Source organism: Sebastes umbrosus, chromosome 5 (genome assembly GCF_015220745.1).
Source record: "Sebastes umbrosus isolate fSebUmb1 chromosome 5, fSebUmb1.pri, whole genome shotgun sequence".
Taxonomy (NCBI): domain Eukaryota; kingdom Metazoa; phylum Chordata; class Actinopteri; order Perciformes; family Sebastidae; genus Sebastes; species Sebastes umbrosus.
In genome coordinates, this window is record NC_051273.1 from 14,535,457 (window position 1) to 14,551,886 (window position 16,430).

The window sequence follows — 16,430 nt, forward strand, 5'->3', positions numbered from 1 at the left end:
TCATGCATATGCTTTAAACATTACCATACTTTGTGGATTATAAACATTTAGTCATTTTGAACATATGCTTCTGTTCCCACATCAGGAAAAGCAGAAACCTCCGTTTCACATGCCTTTAACTCCAGTTTGATGATTATGTTTTGTTTTAAATTCCTTCCCAGAACATTGTTATTGTCAGGCAATAATAAGACATACATACTTTACATCATTTGTGACTTATTTGTTTTGTCTGGCATCTATATTTGCAGGCAAAGCAGAGGGTGGAGTATTTGGATTTTATCTAAATAATTTCAAACATTATTCTGACTTCCTTCATAAGCTAGATAGGTTGGCTGTAGTTATTACCAGTGGTAAATGTACACCATCGCTTCATTATCACTCCATTACAAAAAAAAAGTGCTTTTACTGCTTTTTCCCTTTCCTTTAGCGTTTTATATATTTTTTTGTGCATGTAAAAGGTCTGCAAAGATACAAAGCCCAAAGTCCAGGCCAAAGGGAGTTACTCTCCCCCACAGAAACACTGATCCTAATCTGCCTGAAACGCCTTGCTTGAAGTCCCGCCTTTTCTTCTGTAACGTGGTGATGTCACCAAGTAACGCATAATACCTGCCTAGGGGCTAGTTTGGCACACACTCAAAAAAAGCTGGTTGGAGCGGAGCTGGAGCGGAGTCCGAAGAGTTTGGTTTGGTTGACCAATCACGACAGTGGGCCAGCTGCCCAATCAGAGCAGACGGGGCTTTTCGGGAGGGTGCTGCAGGAGCTCAAACAGAGTGTTTCAGACAGAGTGAAAAGAGGTGCTGCAGCACAGCTGGTATGACAAAAGCAAAGTCTTTTGTGAACAATAAAGCATGTAAACATGTTCTAGTAGAAACCCAAAATACAAGTATGCACCTGAAAATAAGCATTATAGGTCCTTTTTAACCTTAATTACTGGGTAAGCTAATTTTCAGAAGCCTTTAATTGGAGTTTTATCCTCCCATACACTCCTGAATAATGTGTAGATAACAGATAACTTGCTATCAGATTCAGGGAGGCGAAACTTCCATCTAGTACCACTTAGTTCGGTAAATGATTACCACAAAGTAAGATTGCTCCCACTAAAAGTAGTGCATTTATTCAAAATATACATGTAGTAGCATGTTGCATCGTAAGTGTGGAAACCATGGGATGAATTGTGTTACAGTGGAGTCAAAATAACACGTTATGATTTTTCATGGATAGCCATTTTGCAAAAAACGTAAAGCTGTCTCCTAAATGTATTGTTGTTAGCACAAAAAGCCATTGTCAAACTGCAATTACTAATACTGAAAAATGGAAAACAAAATATTGAATGCAGTCTTAATTCTACTATAAGAAGTACACAGTTCAGTGCATCTTAGCTTACATTCAACAAAGTGTCCAGTTTGCCCACAAGATGGCAATGTGGGTGTTTTTACCGTTAGTACATACAATGTCTGTTCTCTTTTTACAGCACACATGAAGAGGAATACTGGCTGGTAAATTTGATCATTAAAAATGTAACTTTGTTCTAGCTGGTACATCTGAATAGAGCTGAAGCGGTTCTTTCTGTTGCCTTTGAGGCACCAAAATCAACTCTGGGCTTCACATTTTCCGAGTAAACCACAGTAATCACTGAGCATTTTCCCTTGGCTTTAAAAGTTCTTGGGATGCTAATATTGTGTGGTCTGATCTACAGCACAGAGTTCTTATTTCTGCGGCCTATATTTCCCCTGCCTTTCTTGTTCCTCCTCCAGCACACACAGCTGATGATGACAGTGCTGATGATGACAGTGGCCACTACTGCGATGATGATGAGGGTGATCGAAGTATCATTAGAAACTGTTCCCTTCTCCCCTTGGCCACCACTGGTGACCTCCTCATGCTCTGCAGTTGGGGGGGTGGTCTTGACAGCAGGCGAGGAAGTGCTTCGTCTCGTTGGAGGAGTGGGAGGTTTCCTCCTCTTCTCCGTTGAGGTCAACACAGGAGGCTCCTTTGTAGTGCTGAGAGGCAGGAAGTTCTCGTCTGCCAGCAGAGCAATCACCTCACCGTTCAGACTGAAAGGTGTTTCACAGACCACAAGAGTTTGGTTGACCTTGGATGGGTGCTGTGTCAGCCAGTCTCTAAGTGGCAGAATATCCTTGTCACACCTCCAGGGGTTCTGCTGCAAGAGGACTTCCTTTGCTACAGTGAGGGCATCTAGACTCTCCTGTGGCAGGTTGGGAAGGGAGTTATTTCGCAGGTCTATCTGTCCCAGGTTGCTCAGGCCCTGGAGAAAACCCAAAGGAAGGGAGCTGATGTCATTGTGCTCCAAGGAAATGTTGACCAGACTGGGCAGACCTTGGAAAGTCCCCGTTTGCAGGGTTGTGAGCCGATTGGTGTGAAGTGATACCTCTCCCAGCTGCTCCAACCCTCCAAAGGCATTGGTGGATACAGAGCTGATCTGGTTGCGACTGAGCACCAGGAGACGTAACTGAGTCAGGTTCCTGAACGTGTCGTCCTCTACGCGGTTCAGCTTGTTATCATACAGCCACAACTCTTGCAGGGCCATGGGCCCAAACACTCCTGGTCCCAGACTCTCCAACTGGTTTTCATACAGGGAGATCTGGGAAAGGAGGGGCAGGTTTAAGAAGATCCCTTGGGGAAGAGTTGTGAACCTGTTGTTGGAGAGGAACAGCTTCTGGAGTTTCAAAGTATTGGAGAACAGGTCATGGTGGAGATGAGTGATTAGATTGTCATGTAGGGATAGTTCCTCCAGGTCTCCAAGGTCGTCCAAACTGCCAAGGGGGAGTTCCTGTAGCAAGTTTTTGTTAAGCCGTAAGGTTTTCAGCTTAGAGAGACCCTTGAATGTCTCACTAGGTAGTTGACTGATATTGTTTCCAGAAAGCAAAAGGTATTGCAGCTCAGTAAGAGGGTGAAAAGATTCCACAGGTACAGAAGTGAAAAGGTTCTTACTGAGGTCAAGGACTTTCAGCCCTGCCAGCCGGGAAAACCAGTTAGGGCGGAGAACCAAGAGCTTGTTGCTCTTCAGATTCAGAGACTCAAGCTTTTGAAGATTTTGGAACAAGGCGTCGGGGAGATCTTGCAGCTCGGTGTTAGTAAACCCCAAGGCTCCTATGTTCGGAGTGGAATCAAATGTGCCGGCACGCACTTCCCTCAAAACAGTGTCTTTAATCACAAAGATGCCAAGAGCATTAGAGAAATCAGTCAGGTCCTCTGGTTTCAGGAAGTAGATACTGCAATTGAAGAAGTAGAGGGTGGTGGTAGATGAGAGCATAGCTGTGGGGAAGTCTGAGAGGCCACTGCAGAGGATTTTGGTTCCTTGACATTTGCATCCATCCGGACACGCCCAAACAACAGCGTTAAGAGAACAGAGAAGTAAGAGCACAGGAAGGCTCAGGGGCAGGTCCATTATTTAACCTGGAACAAAAGAAATGTTACAGTGAAGATTGGTTATCAATCTTGTATCAGATTTACACAGGTGGCAAAGGGCTTTGTAAACATATCATGGTCATTACATACTAAATCCCCCTGTTTTTGTCCTTGAAGGTACAGTGGGTAGGATTTGGTGGCATCTAGTGGTGTGGTTGCAGATTGCAACCAACTGAGTACCCCCCTGCAAAGACTGCGGTAACGTGAGCCGCCGAGTGCAAAACCGTGGTAACACCATTCGCCTCGCTCAGAGGCCACCCTTACCATAATAACACTACTTTAAGAGCAACAGAAGCCAGATGGAGGCTGGCGGTACCATGGTTTGGCACTCTGCAGCTCACATTACCGCAGTTTCACAAGCATGTCGGAGAACTATTGTGGTCTTCAGGTAACGTAAAAAGCGAAAAGGATCTCTCTTGAGCCAGTGTTTGGTTTGTCCGTTCTGTGTTACTGTAGAAACATGGCGGACTCTGTGAAGAGGACCCGCTTCTTATGTAGATATGAAGGGCTCATTCTAAGCTCACGAAAACACAATGATTAGTTCAGGTTTCAGGTGATTATACACTAATGAAAACATAGTTATGAATGTTATATTCCATTTCTGCTAATAGATCCCCTAAAATGTTACACACTGTTTCTTCAAATGGGCACTTCACCAATTTTACACATCAAAGTCAGTTAACTAGTCACTGGGAGTACTTTCACTCAGCCTGTGAATGTTTTTCAGTGTCCTCTGTGACTCTGGAGGACTGGAGTAAAGTCCAAGAAAAGTCCAGGAACACAAAACAATAGAGATAAAGCACTGCAATTTACTACAAAACATAAATGTTTGCAGCTCTGAAAAGCAATTCCCATTTAAATTTGAAATTGTTGGCTGTGTATAAATTAGGGCTGTCAATCGATTAAAATATTTATCATGATTTATCGCATGATTGTCCAGAATTAATAAAGAATAATCAGAAAGTATCGCACATTTTTTATCTGTTCAAAAAGTACCTTAAAGGGAAATCTGTCAAGTATTTAATACTCTTATCAACATGGGAGTGGACAAATATTCTTGCTTTATGCAAATGTATATATATATGTATTATTGGAAATCAATTAACAACACAAGACAATGACAAATATTGTCCAGAAACCCTCACAGGTACTGCATTCAGCATAAAATATATGCTCAAATCATAACATGGCAAACTGAAGCCCAACAGGCAACAACAGCTGTCAGTGTGTCAGTGTGCTGACTTGACTATGACTTGCCCCAAACTGCATGTGATTATCATAAAGTAGGCATGTCTGTAAAGGGGAGACTCGTGGGTACCCATAAAACCCATTTTCATTCACATATCTTGAGGTCAGAGGTCAAGGGACCCCTTTGAAAATGGCCATGCCAGTTTTTCCTCAATAAAATTTAGCGCAAGTTTGGAGCGTTATTTAACCTCCTTGGCGACAAGATAGTAGGACATGGTTGGTACCAATGGATTCCTTAGTTTTTTTTAGTTTCATATGATACCAGTTTGACTGACAACCTCATAGGGTCTACTCTTGCTCATGAACTGCTCCACTCTAAACATTTATTGTGTTTGTTGTTTTCACTTCACTGCACTACTCTCTGAGATTTGATGTGCAATAGTTGTTAGTTTCCAGGACAGCAAAGGAAGAGACTGTGGTCTGTTTTTTTCTTCTCTCACTGAAAGAACAGCCACAAAGGGGATTCTCTGCATTTTAAATCATCACCATAATAAGGCAGTTATACTGAAGGCAACTCTAATTAGTAACAGTGCCTACATGTTGCAGCCTCAGCATTCTTGTTTAAACCAAAAAAGGAGACATTTGCATAAATTGATCCAGTGTTGTACTTTGTTGCCTGTGGCTAGGAGCGTTGCCCGTCAGCATTGCCAACAGGGTTGGCTGGTAACTCACCATGCTTACAGCCTTTTGGCATTAAAACCATTTATTTAGGATTTGCATTCAACAGCATTTTTTGGAGCTCAAATATAAAGTTTGCTGCAGTATGTTTTTAGAAGTAAATCCCCAAACTGCAGAGTATGTTCTCAATGAATGTGGACCCTGTGTTTGGTTTGCTGCCACGTGCAGAATGATTTCTTTGTTGTTTCTACGGTGCATCTAAATATGACAGACTGCCTGCTCATGTTTGAGGCTGTGCTTGCTGTTTGTTATGGCGCAGGAGGCTCCGAAGGCAAAGCTGTGCCAACATAATGACCTGCTTCTCCATACAAATCCATTTAAAGTTAAGGTTGGCAAGCTTGAGTTGTTTCTCTGTGGCTGAGGTGTATTAGGGTGCAGAGAGAGTCTTTCCTAGGAAGTAACTTTCTAAAGAGACCCGAATGAGCTCAGCCACAGAGGTACCAGATTTATTTACTTTCTTTCTTTCTTTTCTTTTCTTTTCTTCTCTTTCTCTAGAGGGTCATAAAATACTTCCTGGTGCATCACAGCTGTTTCCATTTTCAATAAATTTTGTACTCCTGTCTGCTTTCATTCAAGAGGTGGGGTGCTTGGTCCCTGTTGTGAAAGGGAAAATAATGTTTTCCTTGTTAATTAAGAATAAACTATTTTAAAATTGTTTATTCTTTAATCCCACCCTACCAGTACTCCTACTTTACCAGCACTCCTTACTTGTATTAGCCCTAACCCTTAGTAATATTAGCTATACCTTTTTATCATTTGTTTGAATTAGGTTATTGTGTAGGGCAACTCCCACTGCTTTTCTCACTAGCACCACTGCCCTTTTCTTTACTGCTGTGAATGTGAAACATCAAAGTTCACTTTTAAGTCAGGGATGTGTATCTGATTACGCAACTGCTGGAAAACTAAAGGGTCAGATATCCATATTGTGTTATCTGTATAGAGTTCCCCTTCCCTTGAATGTGCTGCAGTGGAAAACATTAGTACATACAAAAACACTGTTAGCAACAATGGATTTAATCAGCTTTAGTAGCTTTCAGACACATGACCCATTCTAGCATCACTGCTTCTAGACATAAAACCTGACAGCTTAACCATGCTTCCTCTCTGGTATATATTATAACATCCCAGTCCAACCAAAACCACCACTGTCTGCTCCAGACTGGGTCAGACTGGAATGCTCTGCAGGACGGTGTAATGGCTAAAACATTTCCAGCTCACCATTAATTGCTTTGATTTTTTCCCCCTTTTGCCATAGCTGAAAGATCAGCACTTTGTCTGTCATGAAAAGACTGAACTAGCAAAGTGGGCATCTGTCCTGCCAGAGACCAGCAGTCAAGCCAGTCAAGTTAATTCATGTTTTATATAAAAGGTTTTTAATTACCACTTTATCTAACGTAGTGTTATTCAAAATAAACCACATTTTCTTTCAAAAAACGTCACTAAATTCAGGGAAAACTAAGAATCCTATGTGCAGTATTGTAGTTTTCACATAAATACACAAAGTATTTAACAAAATAAAAGTTGAATTATGTACTCAAGGTTGTATTTTCAAGATAAAAGTAGCATAGATTACACAGACTTGTTGCTTTTATAACTTATTGATCATTATCCTTATCTTATTTAGGTTCAGATTCATTTCATCCTGCCTCATTATCCTTGACAATCATGTCACAAGTAGCTATCAGCGCTCTGTTAACCAGGACAGGTTGCCGTTTTGCAGAACTTACCTCCCGTGGTGGCAGACGATGCGAGTGAACAGAGACAATGAGGTTGGTTATCTTTTATGCACGTCCTCCCGTCCTCCTCAGCTTCACAAATCCTCTGATGAAACTTTCCAGCACCGTCTGAACTCTCACACCATCACATTTTCCTGCTCTTCGTCATCACTCGATTCCCCCTCACCAACCAGTTTTTTGTTGAGCTCATGAGATCTGTAGGTCCTTTTTCTGAGGCTTCGGTGGCACTGACTGTTCAGACTGTACCCCCTGCCCCCTCTGCTCCTCTCACACACTCACGCTCACATTTTTGGCTAAATGTGGTGGGGGTGAAGCCCCACCCTCTGGAGATTTGTATTTATGGGTGTCTGTGCTTGTTTGAATGCATGTAAGGGGATGTGTGAGCTGTACTTCAACTTAGGGGATCCATATGTTTTCAATAATGTAAATACATGCTTCTTTTGTGTTGGAGGTTAGGGCTATAAGGAGGGTGACAATTTGGTTAAAGTCAATGAAGCTGGTGTCCTGTTTTGGTTTGTGACATTGTTTCTTGTGTACGTACCCTCTTGTTTGGGTGTGTAAATTTAAGTGTCAGCTGCGCATATCTTTGGCATGACGTCCCCGGTATGCTTGTAAGCCAATGGTTTATTGGGCAGTTGGCAGTTTTGGACATTCACAAATCCACTAGGGAATTACTATTTGCAAGATGATACAAATGAACCCTTTTGCAATCATGTTCTGGAAAATGCAGCTTTGAGAGTCGTATAATTCTGGATTAAATTATTTCCCGGTGTTGTGGAGAGCTTCTGTTTGTGTGCATGTACAGTATGTGGGTGTATAAGACTGACTGAAGCATGAATATCTAGATTGAAATCAAGTTATCAAGCAGTATGACAGAAACATGACAGTACATTGCCTCTGAAGGAAATAGTATGAGTGTTTTTCTCAACCTGTTCATGTAAATTCAGTGGGATTTGGTGGCTGCTAAAACGTGGACTAGTATGTTCTTAAATAAACCAGTGGGGGAAAACAAAAGGCTGAGCAGCGAGTGTTCTGCTGCGTTTAACATTCCTGAGTTGCCGTAAGTACATCCATCTGTTTTCAGTAACATGACAAACAAACTCCTCACCACAGAAAACCGATAGCGAGGGTGGAGTTAACGTACAGACAGTCAGTTGCTGCAGCGCACAACAATCACACTGGAAACATGGTGGTTTTCTGGTTTACTGTAAAGATACAGGAAGATAACATAGAAGAGAACATATAGTAATAACTGCTGCGACAGGTCATACTGCACCAGCCACAGCTATTCTTCAACAAAATCATCTGTCTTTTAATCATTAAACTGGCTCTCATTTCAACATTTCCCCTCTCCACTTTCCAAACGTCACTTCTGATATTTATCCTCATTGGACCATAACTTCACTGATAAACTGGGCATACTGGATCAGACTGGGTGACTGGGTGATTGGGTGTTTTGAAGTGGGGTTGTATGAGGTACTTATCCATAGTAGGTGTATTACCTACAGTAGAAGCAGACAGGAGTTGCCGCACGGAACCAAAACAATGTACTACTGTGGACGGGGCCGGCAGCAAAACTTATTTTAACCACCTAATAGAAAAGCCTGCCTAAAAAAAATCAATATCAGTTTGAGTGTATGCTATATTTACAATATTTTCACCAGTTTATGTTGCTGTCAGACAGCTATACAGTCTATGTGTCGGACGGGGAATTGAAGCCGTTATCTCTGCTCTCGCCAAAGCCACCAGACTCCATTGAAAAAAACAGTAATTTTACTTTGTAGAACACGGACGTTGCTGATCTACCGCTGCGTTGATCGGTTCATGTTTTTGGTTGGTTATTGTGTGACTTTGGTTAGTTCTGATTCACCAAAGTTACACAATAGCCAAACAAACTAACCAATCGAAGCAGCGGTAGATCAGCAACTCCAATGTTCTGCGAGGTAAAATTACTGTTTTTTTCCCATGGAGTCTGGTGGCTTTCGCGAGAGCATAGATGGATATAACGGCTTCAGTTCCTCGTCGGAAAGGGCTGTCTGACGGCAAGGTAAACTGGTGAAAATATTCTAGATATAACATATACTTAAACTGATATTAATTTTTTCTGGTGGGCCTTTCTTTTAGGAGCTAAAATATGTTTTGCTGCCATCCCCTTCCAGAGCAGTACATTGCTTTGCTCCCGTGCAGTAACTCCTGTCTCCTTCTCAAAGCTGGGGGCGTGCCGACCGTCATCTACTGTAGGTAATACACTGACTATGGATAAGTACCCTATACTACCACACTTCAAAACACCCAAACTATCCCTTTAAGAGTTACTGTTTTGTTATGAGTGTGTCATTCAACATGCTCTCAGCTCGGACATTGTAAAGTCATGTCAGCTACTTATGACTTATGATTTATGTGAGAAAGCCTTCCTGTGATTTGCGTCAGAAGACCTTGTTGTATTTCCTGGTTGGTGAAACCAGAGAACGCCTTGCAGTCTTACACAAGTTCATGTTCCTTGTCCTCATCTGAGTGAGGTCAAAAGGTCAGATGAAGAAAGTTGTAATAATGTAGTATACCTGACTTAATGTCTTTGACAAAAAGAGAGTTTAGTGTCTGAGTTCCCATGCTTCCCATGTACGTATTCATCCCCTCACATCTGAGGAGCTTTTCAACAGCTAAAAATCACTCCAGGAGTGTTGCAACTAGACAAGCAAGAGTCACGGATTGAAGGTAGTAATGGCTCTAGATTGGTGAGTTTACAAGGGTTACAGTCTTAAAGATTATGATTAATTACATAGTTAAATTGGGCATGACTAAACTTAGAACTCTGTTTTATGACAAAACAGCTCCAGTGACATGAGAACCAGTTGGAGACCAAAGAGAAACACATTACATTAATGTTGTTGTAGCTCTCTCGGGCAAAATGTTTGGCTAGAATTATATTTAGTTCATTCCAAAATGCTTTCTAACAGTTAATTATTGGACATAAGAGGATTATCACTTTACTCTTACAGCTAAGAGTCTGCTAAGAGCGGAGTTACAAATGTGCTGTGGAAAATCACTCCGAATACCACGTTAAAATAAATTCCTCGCAGACAAATAAAGGCTGGATTAAAAAAAACTCCCCTGTTTTGCACTGTGGTCAAATATTCCCGTGACCCCATCAGTATGATTTCCTCACACCATGCTCACTCTCTCTCTCACTCTCTGTGGGTGCGTGTGTGTGTGTGTCTGCCCACTGTTGTGTGAGCTCAGCGTACTGGAAAGGCTTAATCACCCGTTGCCATAGCAATGAACTTGGGTGCTGTTCACCAATTCATCCCCTTTTGTTTGCTGTTTGTTTTAAAGTCCAATCACTTCTCGTGGAATTTGTGGCATCCGCTGTCATTTTGTGCAGGTTTGAAAAAGCTTTGAAAGCTTTGCCTCCAAAGAATAATGTTATTATTATCATTAAAAACATTTGTATGAAAACTTTAGGATTAAATTAAAATTAAATTAAATTAAATAGAAATTATGTTTTTTCAGGCCTTTTCTACGCTTATACTATTATGTCATGTTATGTCATGTTATGTTATGTTATGTTATGTTATGTTATGTTATGTCATGTTATGTTATGTTATACTATGTTATGTTGTGTTATGTTATGTTATGTTATGTTGTGTTATGTTATGTTATGTTGTGTTATGTTGTGTTATGTTGTTATGTTATGTTATGTTGTGTTATGTTGTGTTATGTTATGTTATGTTGTGTTATGTTGTGTTGTGTTTTGTTATGATATGTTATGCTATGTTATGATATGTTATGTTATGTTGTGTTATGTTATATGTTATGTTATGTTATGTTATGTTATGTTGTGTTATGTTGTGTTATGTTGTGTTTTGTTATGATATGTTATGTTATGTTATGTTATGTTGTGTTATGTTGTGTTTTGTTATGATATGTTATGTTGTGTTATGTTATGTTATGATATGTTGTGTTATGTTGTGTTGTGTTGTGTTATGTTGTGTTGTGTTGTGTTATGTTATATGTTATATGTTGTGTTATGTTGTGTGATGTTATATGTTTTGTTATGTTATGTTATGTTATGTTATGTTATATTATGTTATGTTATGTTATGTTATGTTGTGTTATGTTATGTTATGTTGTGTTATGTTATGTTATGTTGTGTTATGTTGTGTTATGTTATGTTATGTTATGTTATGTTGTGTTATGTTATATGTTTTGTTATATTATGTTATATTATGTTATGTTGTGTTATGTTATATGTTTTGTTATATTATGTTATGTTATGTTATGTTGTGTTATGTTATATGTTTTGTTATATTATGTTATGTTATGTTATGTTGTGTTATGTTATATGTTTTGTTATATTATGTTATGTTATGTTATGTTGTGTTATGTTATATGTTTTGTTATATTATGTTATGTTATGTTGTGTTATGTTGTGTTATGTTATGTTATGTTATGTTGTGTTATGTTATGTTATGTTATGTTGTGTTATGTTGTGTTGTGTTATGTTGTGTTATGTTATGTTATGTTATGTTGTGTTATGTTGTGTTATGTTGTGTTATGTTATGTTGTGTTATGTTGTGTTGTGTTATGTTATGTTGTGTTACGTTATGTTATGTTATGTTATGTTATGTTATATTATGTTATGTTGTGTTGTGTTATGTTGTGTTTTGTTATGATATGTAATGTTATGTTATGATATGTGGTGTTATAAATAGGATAGTATTTATATGTAATACTTGGACACACTGTTCTTTGACCACTCAAAAAAGGGCATCGTACAAACTGTAACCGTGTACACATTGTTGTGGTTCTGTTTCATAATGGAGGCTTGTGAAATTACAGGGGCACTGTTTTCCAAAAGAGTCATCTCAACAGTTATTCTGCTCCACGACCTTGTGAAATCTGAAAGATCACTGAATCAGAGCTTCCTGTTTTGAACGATGTTACAGAGATGATGATGTTATACTTCCCACTATCCAAGATGACTAATTTTGGGAATTCACATTTCTCAAAAAGAAACTCAGATAAGAGGGATGTTTACAGAAGCAGCATTTTCAAATATGACTGGTGCCCTGACACAGGTTTATGAAACAACACACTTCAAATATGTGTCAACATTGATTTATTGGTGCATGTCAGCTATGTGATCACAGCAGTGGGCAAGAAAACACACTGCAATGCTGGACCAGGTTACATAAGAGTAAGGTTTTGTAAATATACTTTTAATTTTACTGGTTATATTATATATTTTACAAAATCTGAAAAAAAGAAAGAAAGACATTTCCAAATAAAGCAATTTACTCAGACTAATTACGCAAAAGTTACAGTAAACAATGTTTTTAAGTTGTGATGTCTCTTCATGCAGTTTGAAGCTTTCACCACTAGAGGGAAACAAATCACTTGTGATCACTTCTAACTACTTTGGCTTAAGGTTGCATTATGAAGCTTAACATTGCACTCTACATAAGACAAACAGATACAAATAAAATAAAAATAAAATGTGGAAAACTTAGACATACTGATACTATTCACATTAGTATGAATCACATTATGCATGCAACCTTAAGACAAGGAGATCGCAAAGCAAGGATGACAGAAAGAGTTTTATTTTATGTTTATCTTAAAACTTAAATCTAAGGCAACTAACCATTGTTTTCATTACTGATTAATCTATGAAATATAAAAAAGTAGCGAAACACACTCCAAAAGCCCAAAGTGACGTCTTCAAATTGCTTGATTTGTCCGACCAACAGTCCAAAACCTGAAGCTATTTGATTTACTATCCTATAAGACAAAGAAAGGCAGCAAATCTTCACATTTGAAAACCTGATTGAAAAATTCTCAAAATAGTTATGATTAATATTTTTTGATTGACTTATTGATTAACTGACCAATCCTTACAGCTCTACATAAATTATGTAAAATTATGAACAAACAAGATGAAAAATATAATCTTTACACCAGTTTTTGAAGCTTACATTCTGCATTATATAATATTCAATACTGTATTATCGTACAGTAATTCTTTGCTATCCTAAAATAACTTCTTATTAAACTTGATCAGAATATTTTAAATCCCATATTCCAATTGCTTTTATATAAACATAGAGAAATGTATGAAAATAGAAATAAATGAGTATGTACCATGAAAATTATGTTCATAATGCTATATAACACAGTATATGTAGAGAAACATAAGTAAATAATAAAAATAATAAGAAATATTTGCATTAAGACATACAATATATAACCACAGTGCAAATAAGTAAATGCAAAATGCTGAGAAGTGTTAAAGTAACACTTAAAGATACAACTTAACACAACATCTAGAAAAGCTGCACCCAAGAGGGATCTTTTATGAACTGCAACCTCTGGGAGAGGACCGTTATCTTGGTCTGTTGTACACCAGGCGGGCCTGATAACATGTTCTGTTACGCTGGAGGAAGTGCTCACTCAGCTTTCAGCTCATCCACAATCTTGTTGAGGCGATACATGCAAAACATGGCAGCAAGAATGAGGAACAAGCCTGCGGCCACGAGAAGGATGTGGCAAAACATGAGGAGCCCGGTCAAGGCCGCATCCGAGGGAAGAAACCACACGTACACCAAGCCCTTGTGAAGGTTGTGGTGAACAAACTCGGGCCCCTGTTCAACCACCAGTGTGTCGTAGAAAGTAGGTGACTTGTGATAAGGCGAGAGAGTCTCATTGGCGAAGAGAAACTCTTTGTTGGTGGGAGTTTCGGGAGTTGTTGGTAGGATCGTGGTACGAAAGGAAGATGGTTTTGTAGTTGGAGTGGTGGTTGAGATGATGACTTGCTGGGTGGCTCCTTGTGTGGTGGTTGATGTTGTTGTGGGCGGTGTGGTTGTTGAGATGATGACTTGCTGGGTGGCTCCTTGTGTGGTGGTTGATGTTGTTGTGGGCGGTGTGGTTGTTGAGATGATGACTTGCTGGGTGGCTCCTTGTGTGGTGGTTGATGTTGTTGTGAGCGGTGTGGTTGTTGAGATGATGACTAGCTGGGTGGCTCCTTGAGTGGTGGTTAATGTTGTTGTGGGCGGTATGGTTGTTGAACTTACAGCTGGTGTTTGTCCGCTGGTTGAAATGGTGTTGAATGGTTTCGTTGGCTCATGTGTAGAAAAATAACTTGGCGTGACTCTCGTAGCGTCGCAAAAGTCAAACTCCTCGTCACGCAGGGAGCCAACGGTGCGGAGCATTTGGTACACTGGACTATCACACGTCACATCCTGTCTGTCAACAACCACATGCTCATTATGTCTTATCCATTTGGCAATACCTCTGATACTACAAGTACAGTCCCAGGGGTTGCCACTCAGATTAAGAGCTTTCAAAACTGTATTTGACAAGAAAATATCTCCTGGAAGAGTCTTGAGGCTATTGTTCCTCAAATCAACGGACGAAACCCCTACAAGGCCCTGAAAGATGTTATCTGGTAGGCTCTGCAGCTTGTTGTTATTGAGAATCAGCGTGCCCAGCGTGGTTAGTCCGGAGAACAACTGAGGATGTAGATAATGGAGGTCGTTGTATTTCAATGAGAGCTTCTCAAGCTTGGGAACGCAGCAGAAGAGGTCTGAGGGCAACTCCCTCAGCTTGGCATTTAAATGGAAGTTAAGCGTCTGGAGTCCAGACATGTTGGCGAACAAATTTCCAGGAACAGTGTTGAGGTTAGTGTAATACAGATAAAAGACCGTTATGTTAGGCATGTGACCCATTAGCTGGTCTGGTAGAGATAATAGCGGGTTGTTGTAAATGGTTAGCTGGATCAGTTTGGGCATGTTGTAGAAGCTCTTCTCTGGGATAGTCTGTAGTTTGTTGGAGGACAGCGTCAGGATAATTAGGTTCCTCAGTGACCAGAACACCTGAGGTGGAAGGCTCCTGATTTGGTTTGAATGTATTTTTAGCTCATGAAGGTTGACAAGTTCATCAAAAATCCCAGCTTCTAGCACCTCTAGCTTGTTTTTATAGAGCAAGAGCTTGCAAAGATTAGTCAAGGTGTGAAAGATGGTTGGTGGAAGCTTCTTTATGAAGTTACTGCCAAGGTTCAGAAAGGTGAGGTTGGTCAGTCCGTTGAAAACATCTGAAGATAGATTACTCAGTTTGTTCTGGGTCAGGTCCAGTACCTGCAACTCAACAAGTCCTTTAAACATATCCGGAGCTATGGTCTCCAGCTGGTTCCCATCTAAATACAGCTGATCCAGAGTGGTCAGTGGACTGAAAACCCGAGCAGGGAGGGTAGAGAGATCATTGGACGACAGCTTGACTGATTTGAGCTGTGGCGCAACATTGAAGGCGTTGGGATGGATAGTGTGTAGTTGGCTGTAAGTCAGCATGAAACGCAACAGGAGGTTCAGGTTTGCCAAGCTCTGTTCGTTTATGACGTTTATGTTTGTGGCTTTAAGCTCCAGCTTGTATGTGTGGTCAGGTAGCCGCTTTGGTATATCTGTGATGGTGACGCCAGAACACCGGACAGCACCAGTAACGTCACATGTGCAGCTGCTGGGGCAGAACATGCTGCAGGTGAGGTGTGGCAGTGTGGAGAAGATGAGTATCATCCACAAGGTACCTGCAAAGCACATTTTGACACAAGATATGAATTAAGTAGTTCTCATTAATATCACCCCAAATAGCAAGGTAATGATCTTTCACTGTTCATCCGAAATGCCAACATTTTTCTTCAACTCAAATTCTATTAGGTCAGTTTTTAATGCCAAATCTGGAATTCAATTCTTGACAAAGTTCTCAAAGAATAATTTTAAAAAGATAAAGAAAAACATTTAAGATATTTTTTTTTCTCTTCTAATAACAGTAAAAAGACCAAACCTGACTTGGGGTAAAAAACAAAACAAGTCAAATATTCTACCAACCTCTGAAGTGAGAATCCATCATTGTCCGTTGTCACTGTGATCTGTGCTGCTCTTCTCTCTAGGGCTGTCTTAAAGAGCTGTATCAAGTGCCTGCCCTCTGCTCCGCCAAAATGCCCGCCCAAAAGTCCTCCACATGGTCATTCATCACACTACACCCCTCAAGATGCCCAACCATTGACCTTAACCCACCTACCGTGGACGTAGAAAAATATGACGATATTGGATACATGCGATGACTTATTTCATTAAGCTGCTTTAAGCTTAATATTGTAAATTCTACATTAATATTGGACCCATTATAATCTTATTGTAGGATTACAATTACTCTGTTTTTATATTTTTTGTGTCTTTTTATTAAATAACATTTGTAATTGCTGTCCAGTGACAGACTCAGGCTGTTTGAGGTGCAGGGGCAAAAAATATAAAAAGGGCACCAGCTGCATGCAGTGAGGGCAACCAGCCC

At 39.9% G+C, this 16,430-nt stretch overlaps 1 protein-coding gene across 1 annotated transcript; it reads right to left on the reverse strand.

The window, feature by feature from the left end:
* Positions 1–1,083: 1,083 nt before the first annotated feature.
* LOC119488486 lies at positions 1,084–16,110 on the reverse strand. Its single transcript, XM_037770206.1, has 3 exons — positions 15,968–16,110; positions 13,542–15,666; positions 1,084–3,410 (listed from the first exon to the last, which is right to left on the reverse strand). Exons 1-3 carry the CDS (start codon positions 15,987–15,989, stop codon positions 1,691–1,693), a joined length of 3,867 nt encoding a protein of 1,288 aa, XP_037626134.1. The 5' UTR covers positions 15,990–16,110; the 3' UTR covers positions 1,084–1,690.
* Between the last annotated feature and the right edge of the window lie 320 nt (positions 16,111–16,430).

Bases quoted from the DNA above. Each gene is read 5' to 3' on its own strand.
- LOC119488486 (XM_037770206.1), bottom strand. From the start codon at position 15,989: ATGATGGATTCTCACTTCAGAG. The intron at 15,667-15,967 runs GTTGGTAGAATA...TGTGCTTTGCAG, and splicing joins GATGGATTCTCACTTCAGAG to GTACCTTGTGGATGATACTC. The intron at 3,411-13,541 runs GTGAGCACTTCC...TCCAGGTTAAAT, and splicing joins GTGGATGAGCTGAAAGCTGA to AATGGACCTGCCCCTGAGCC.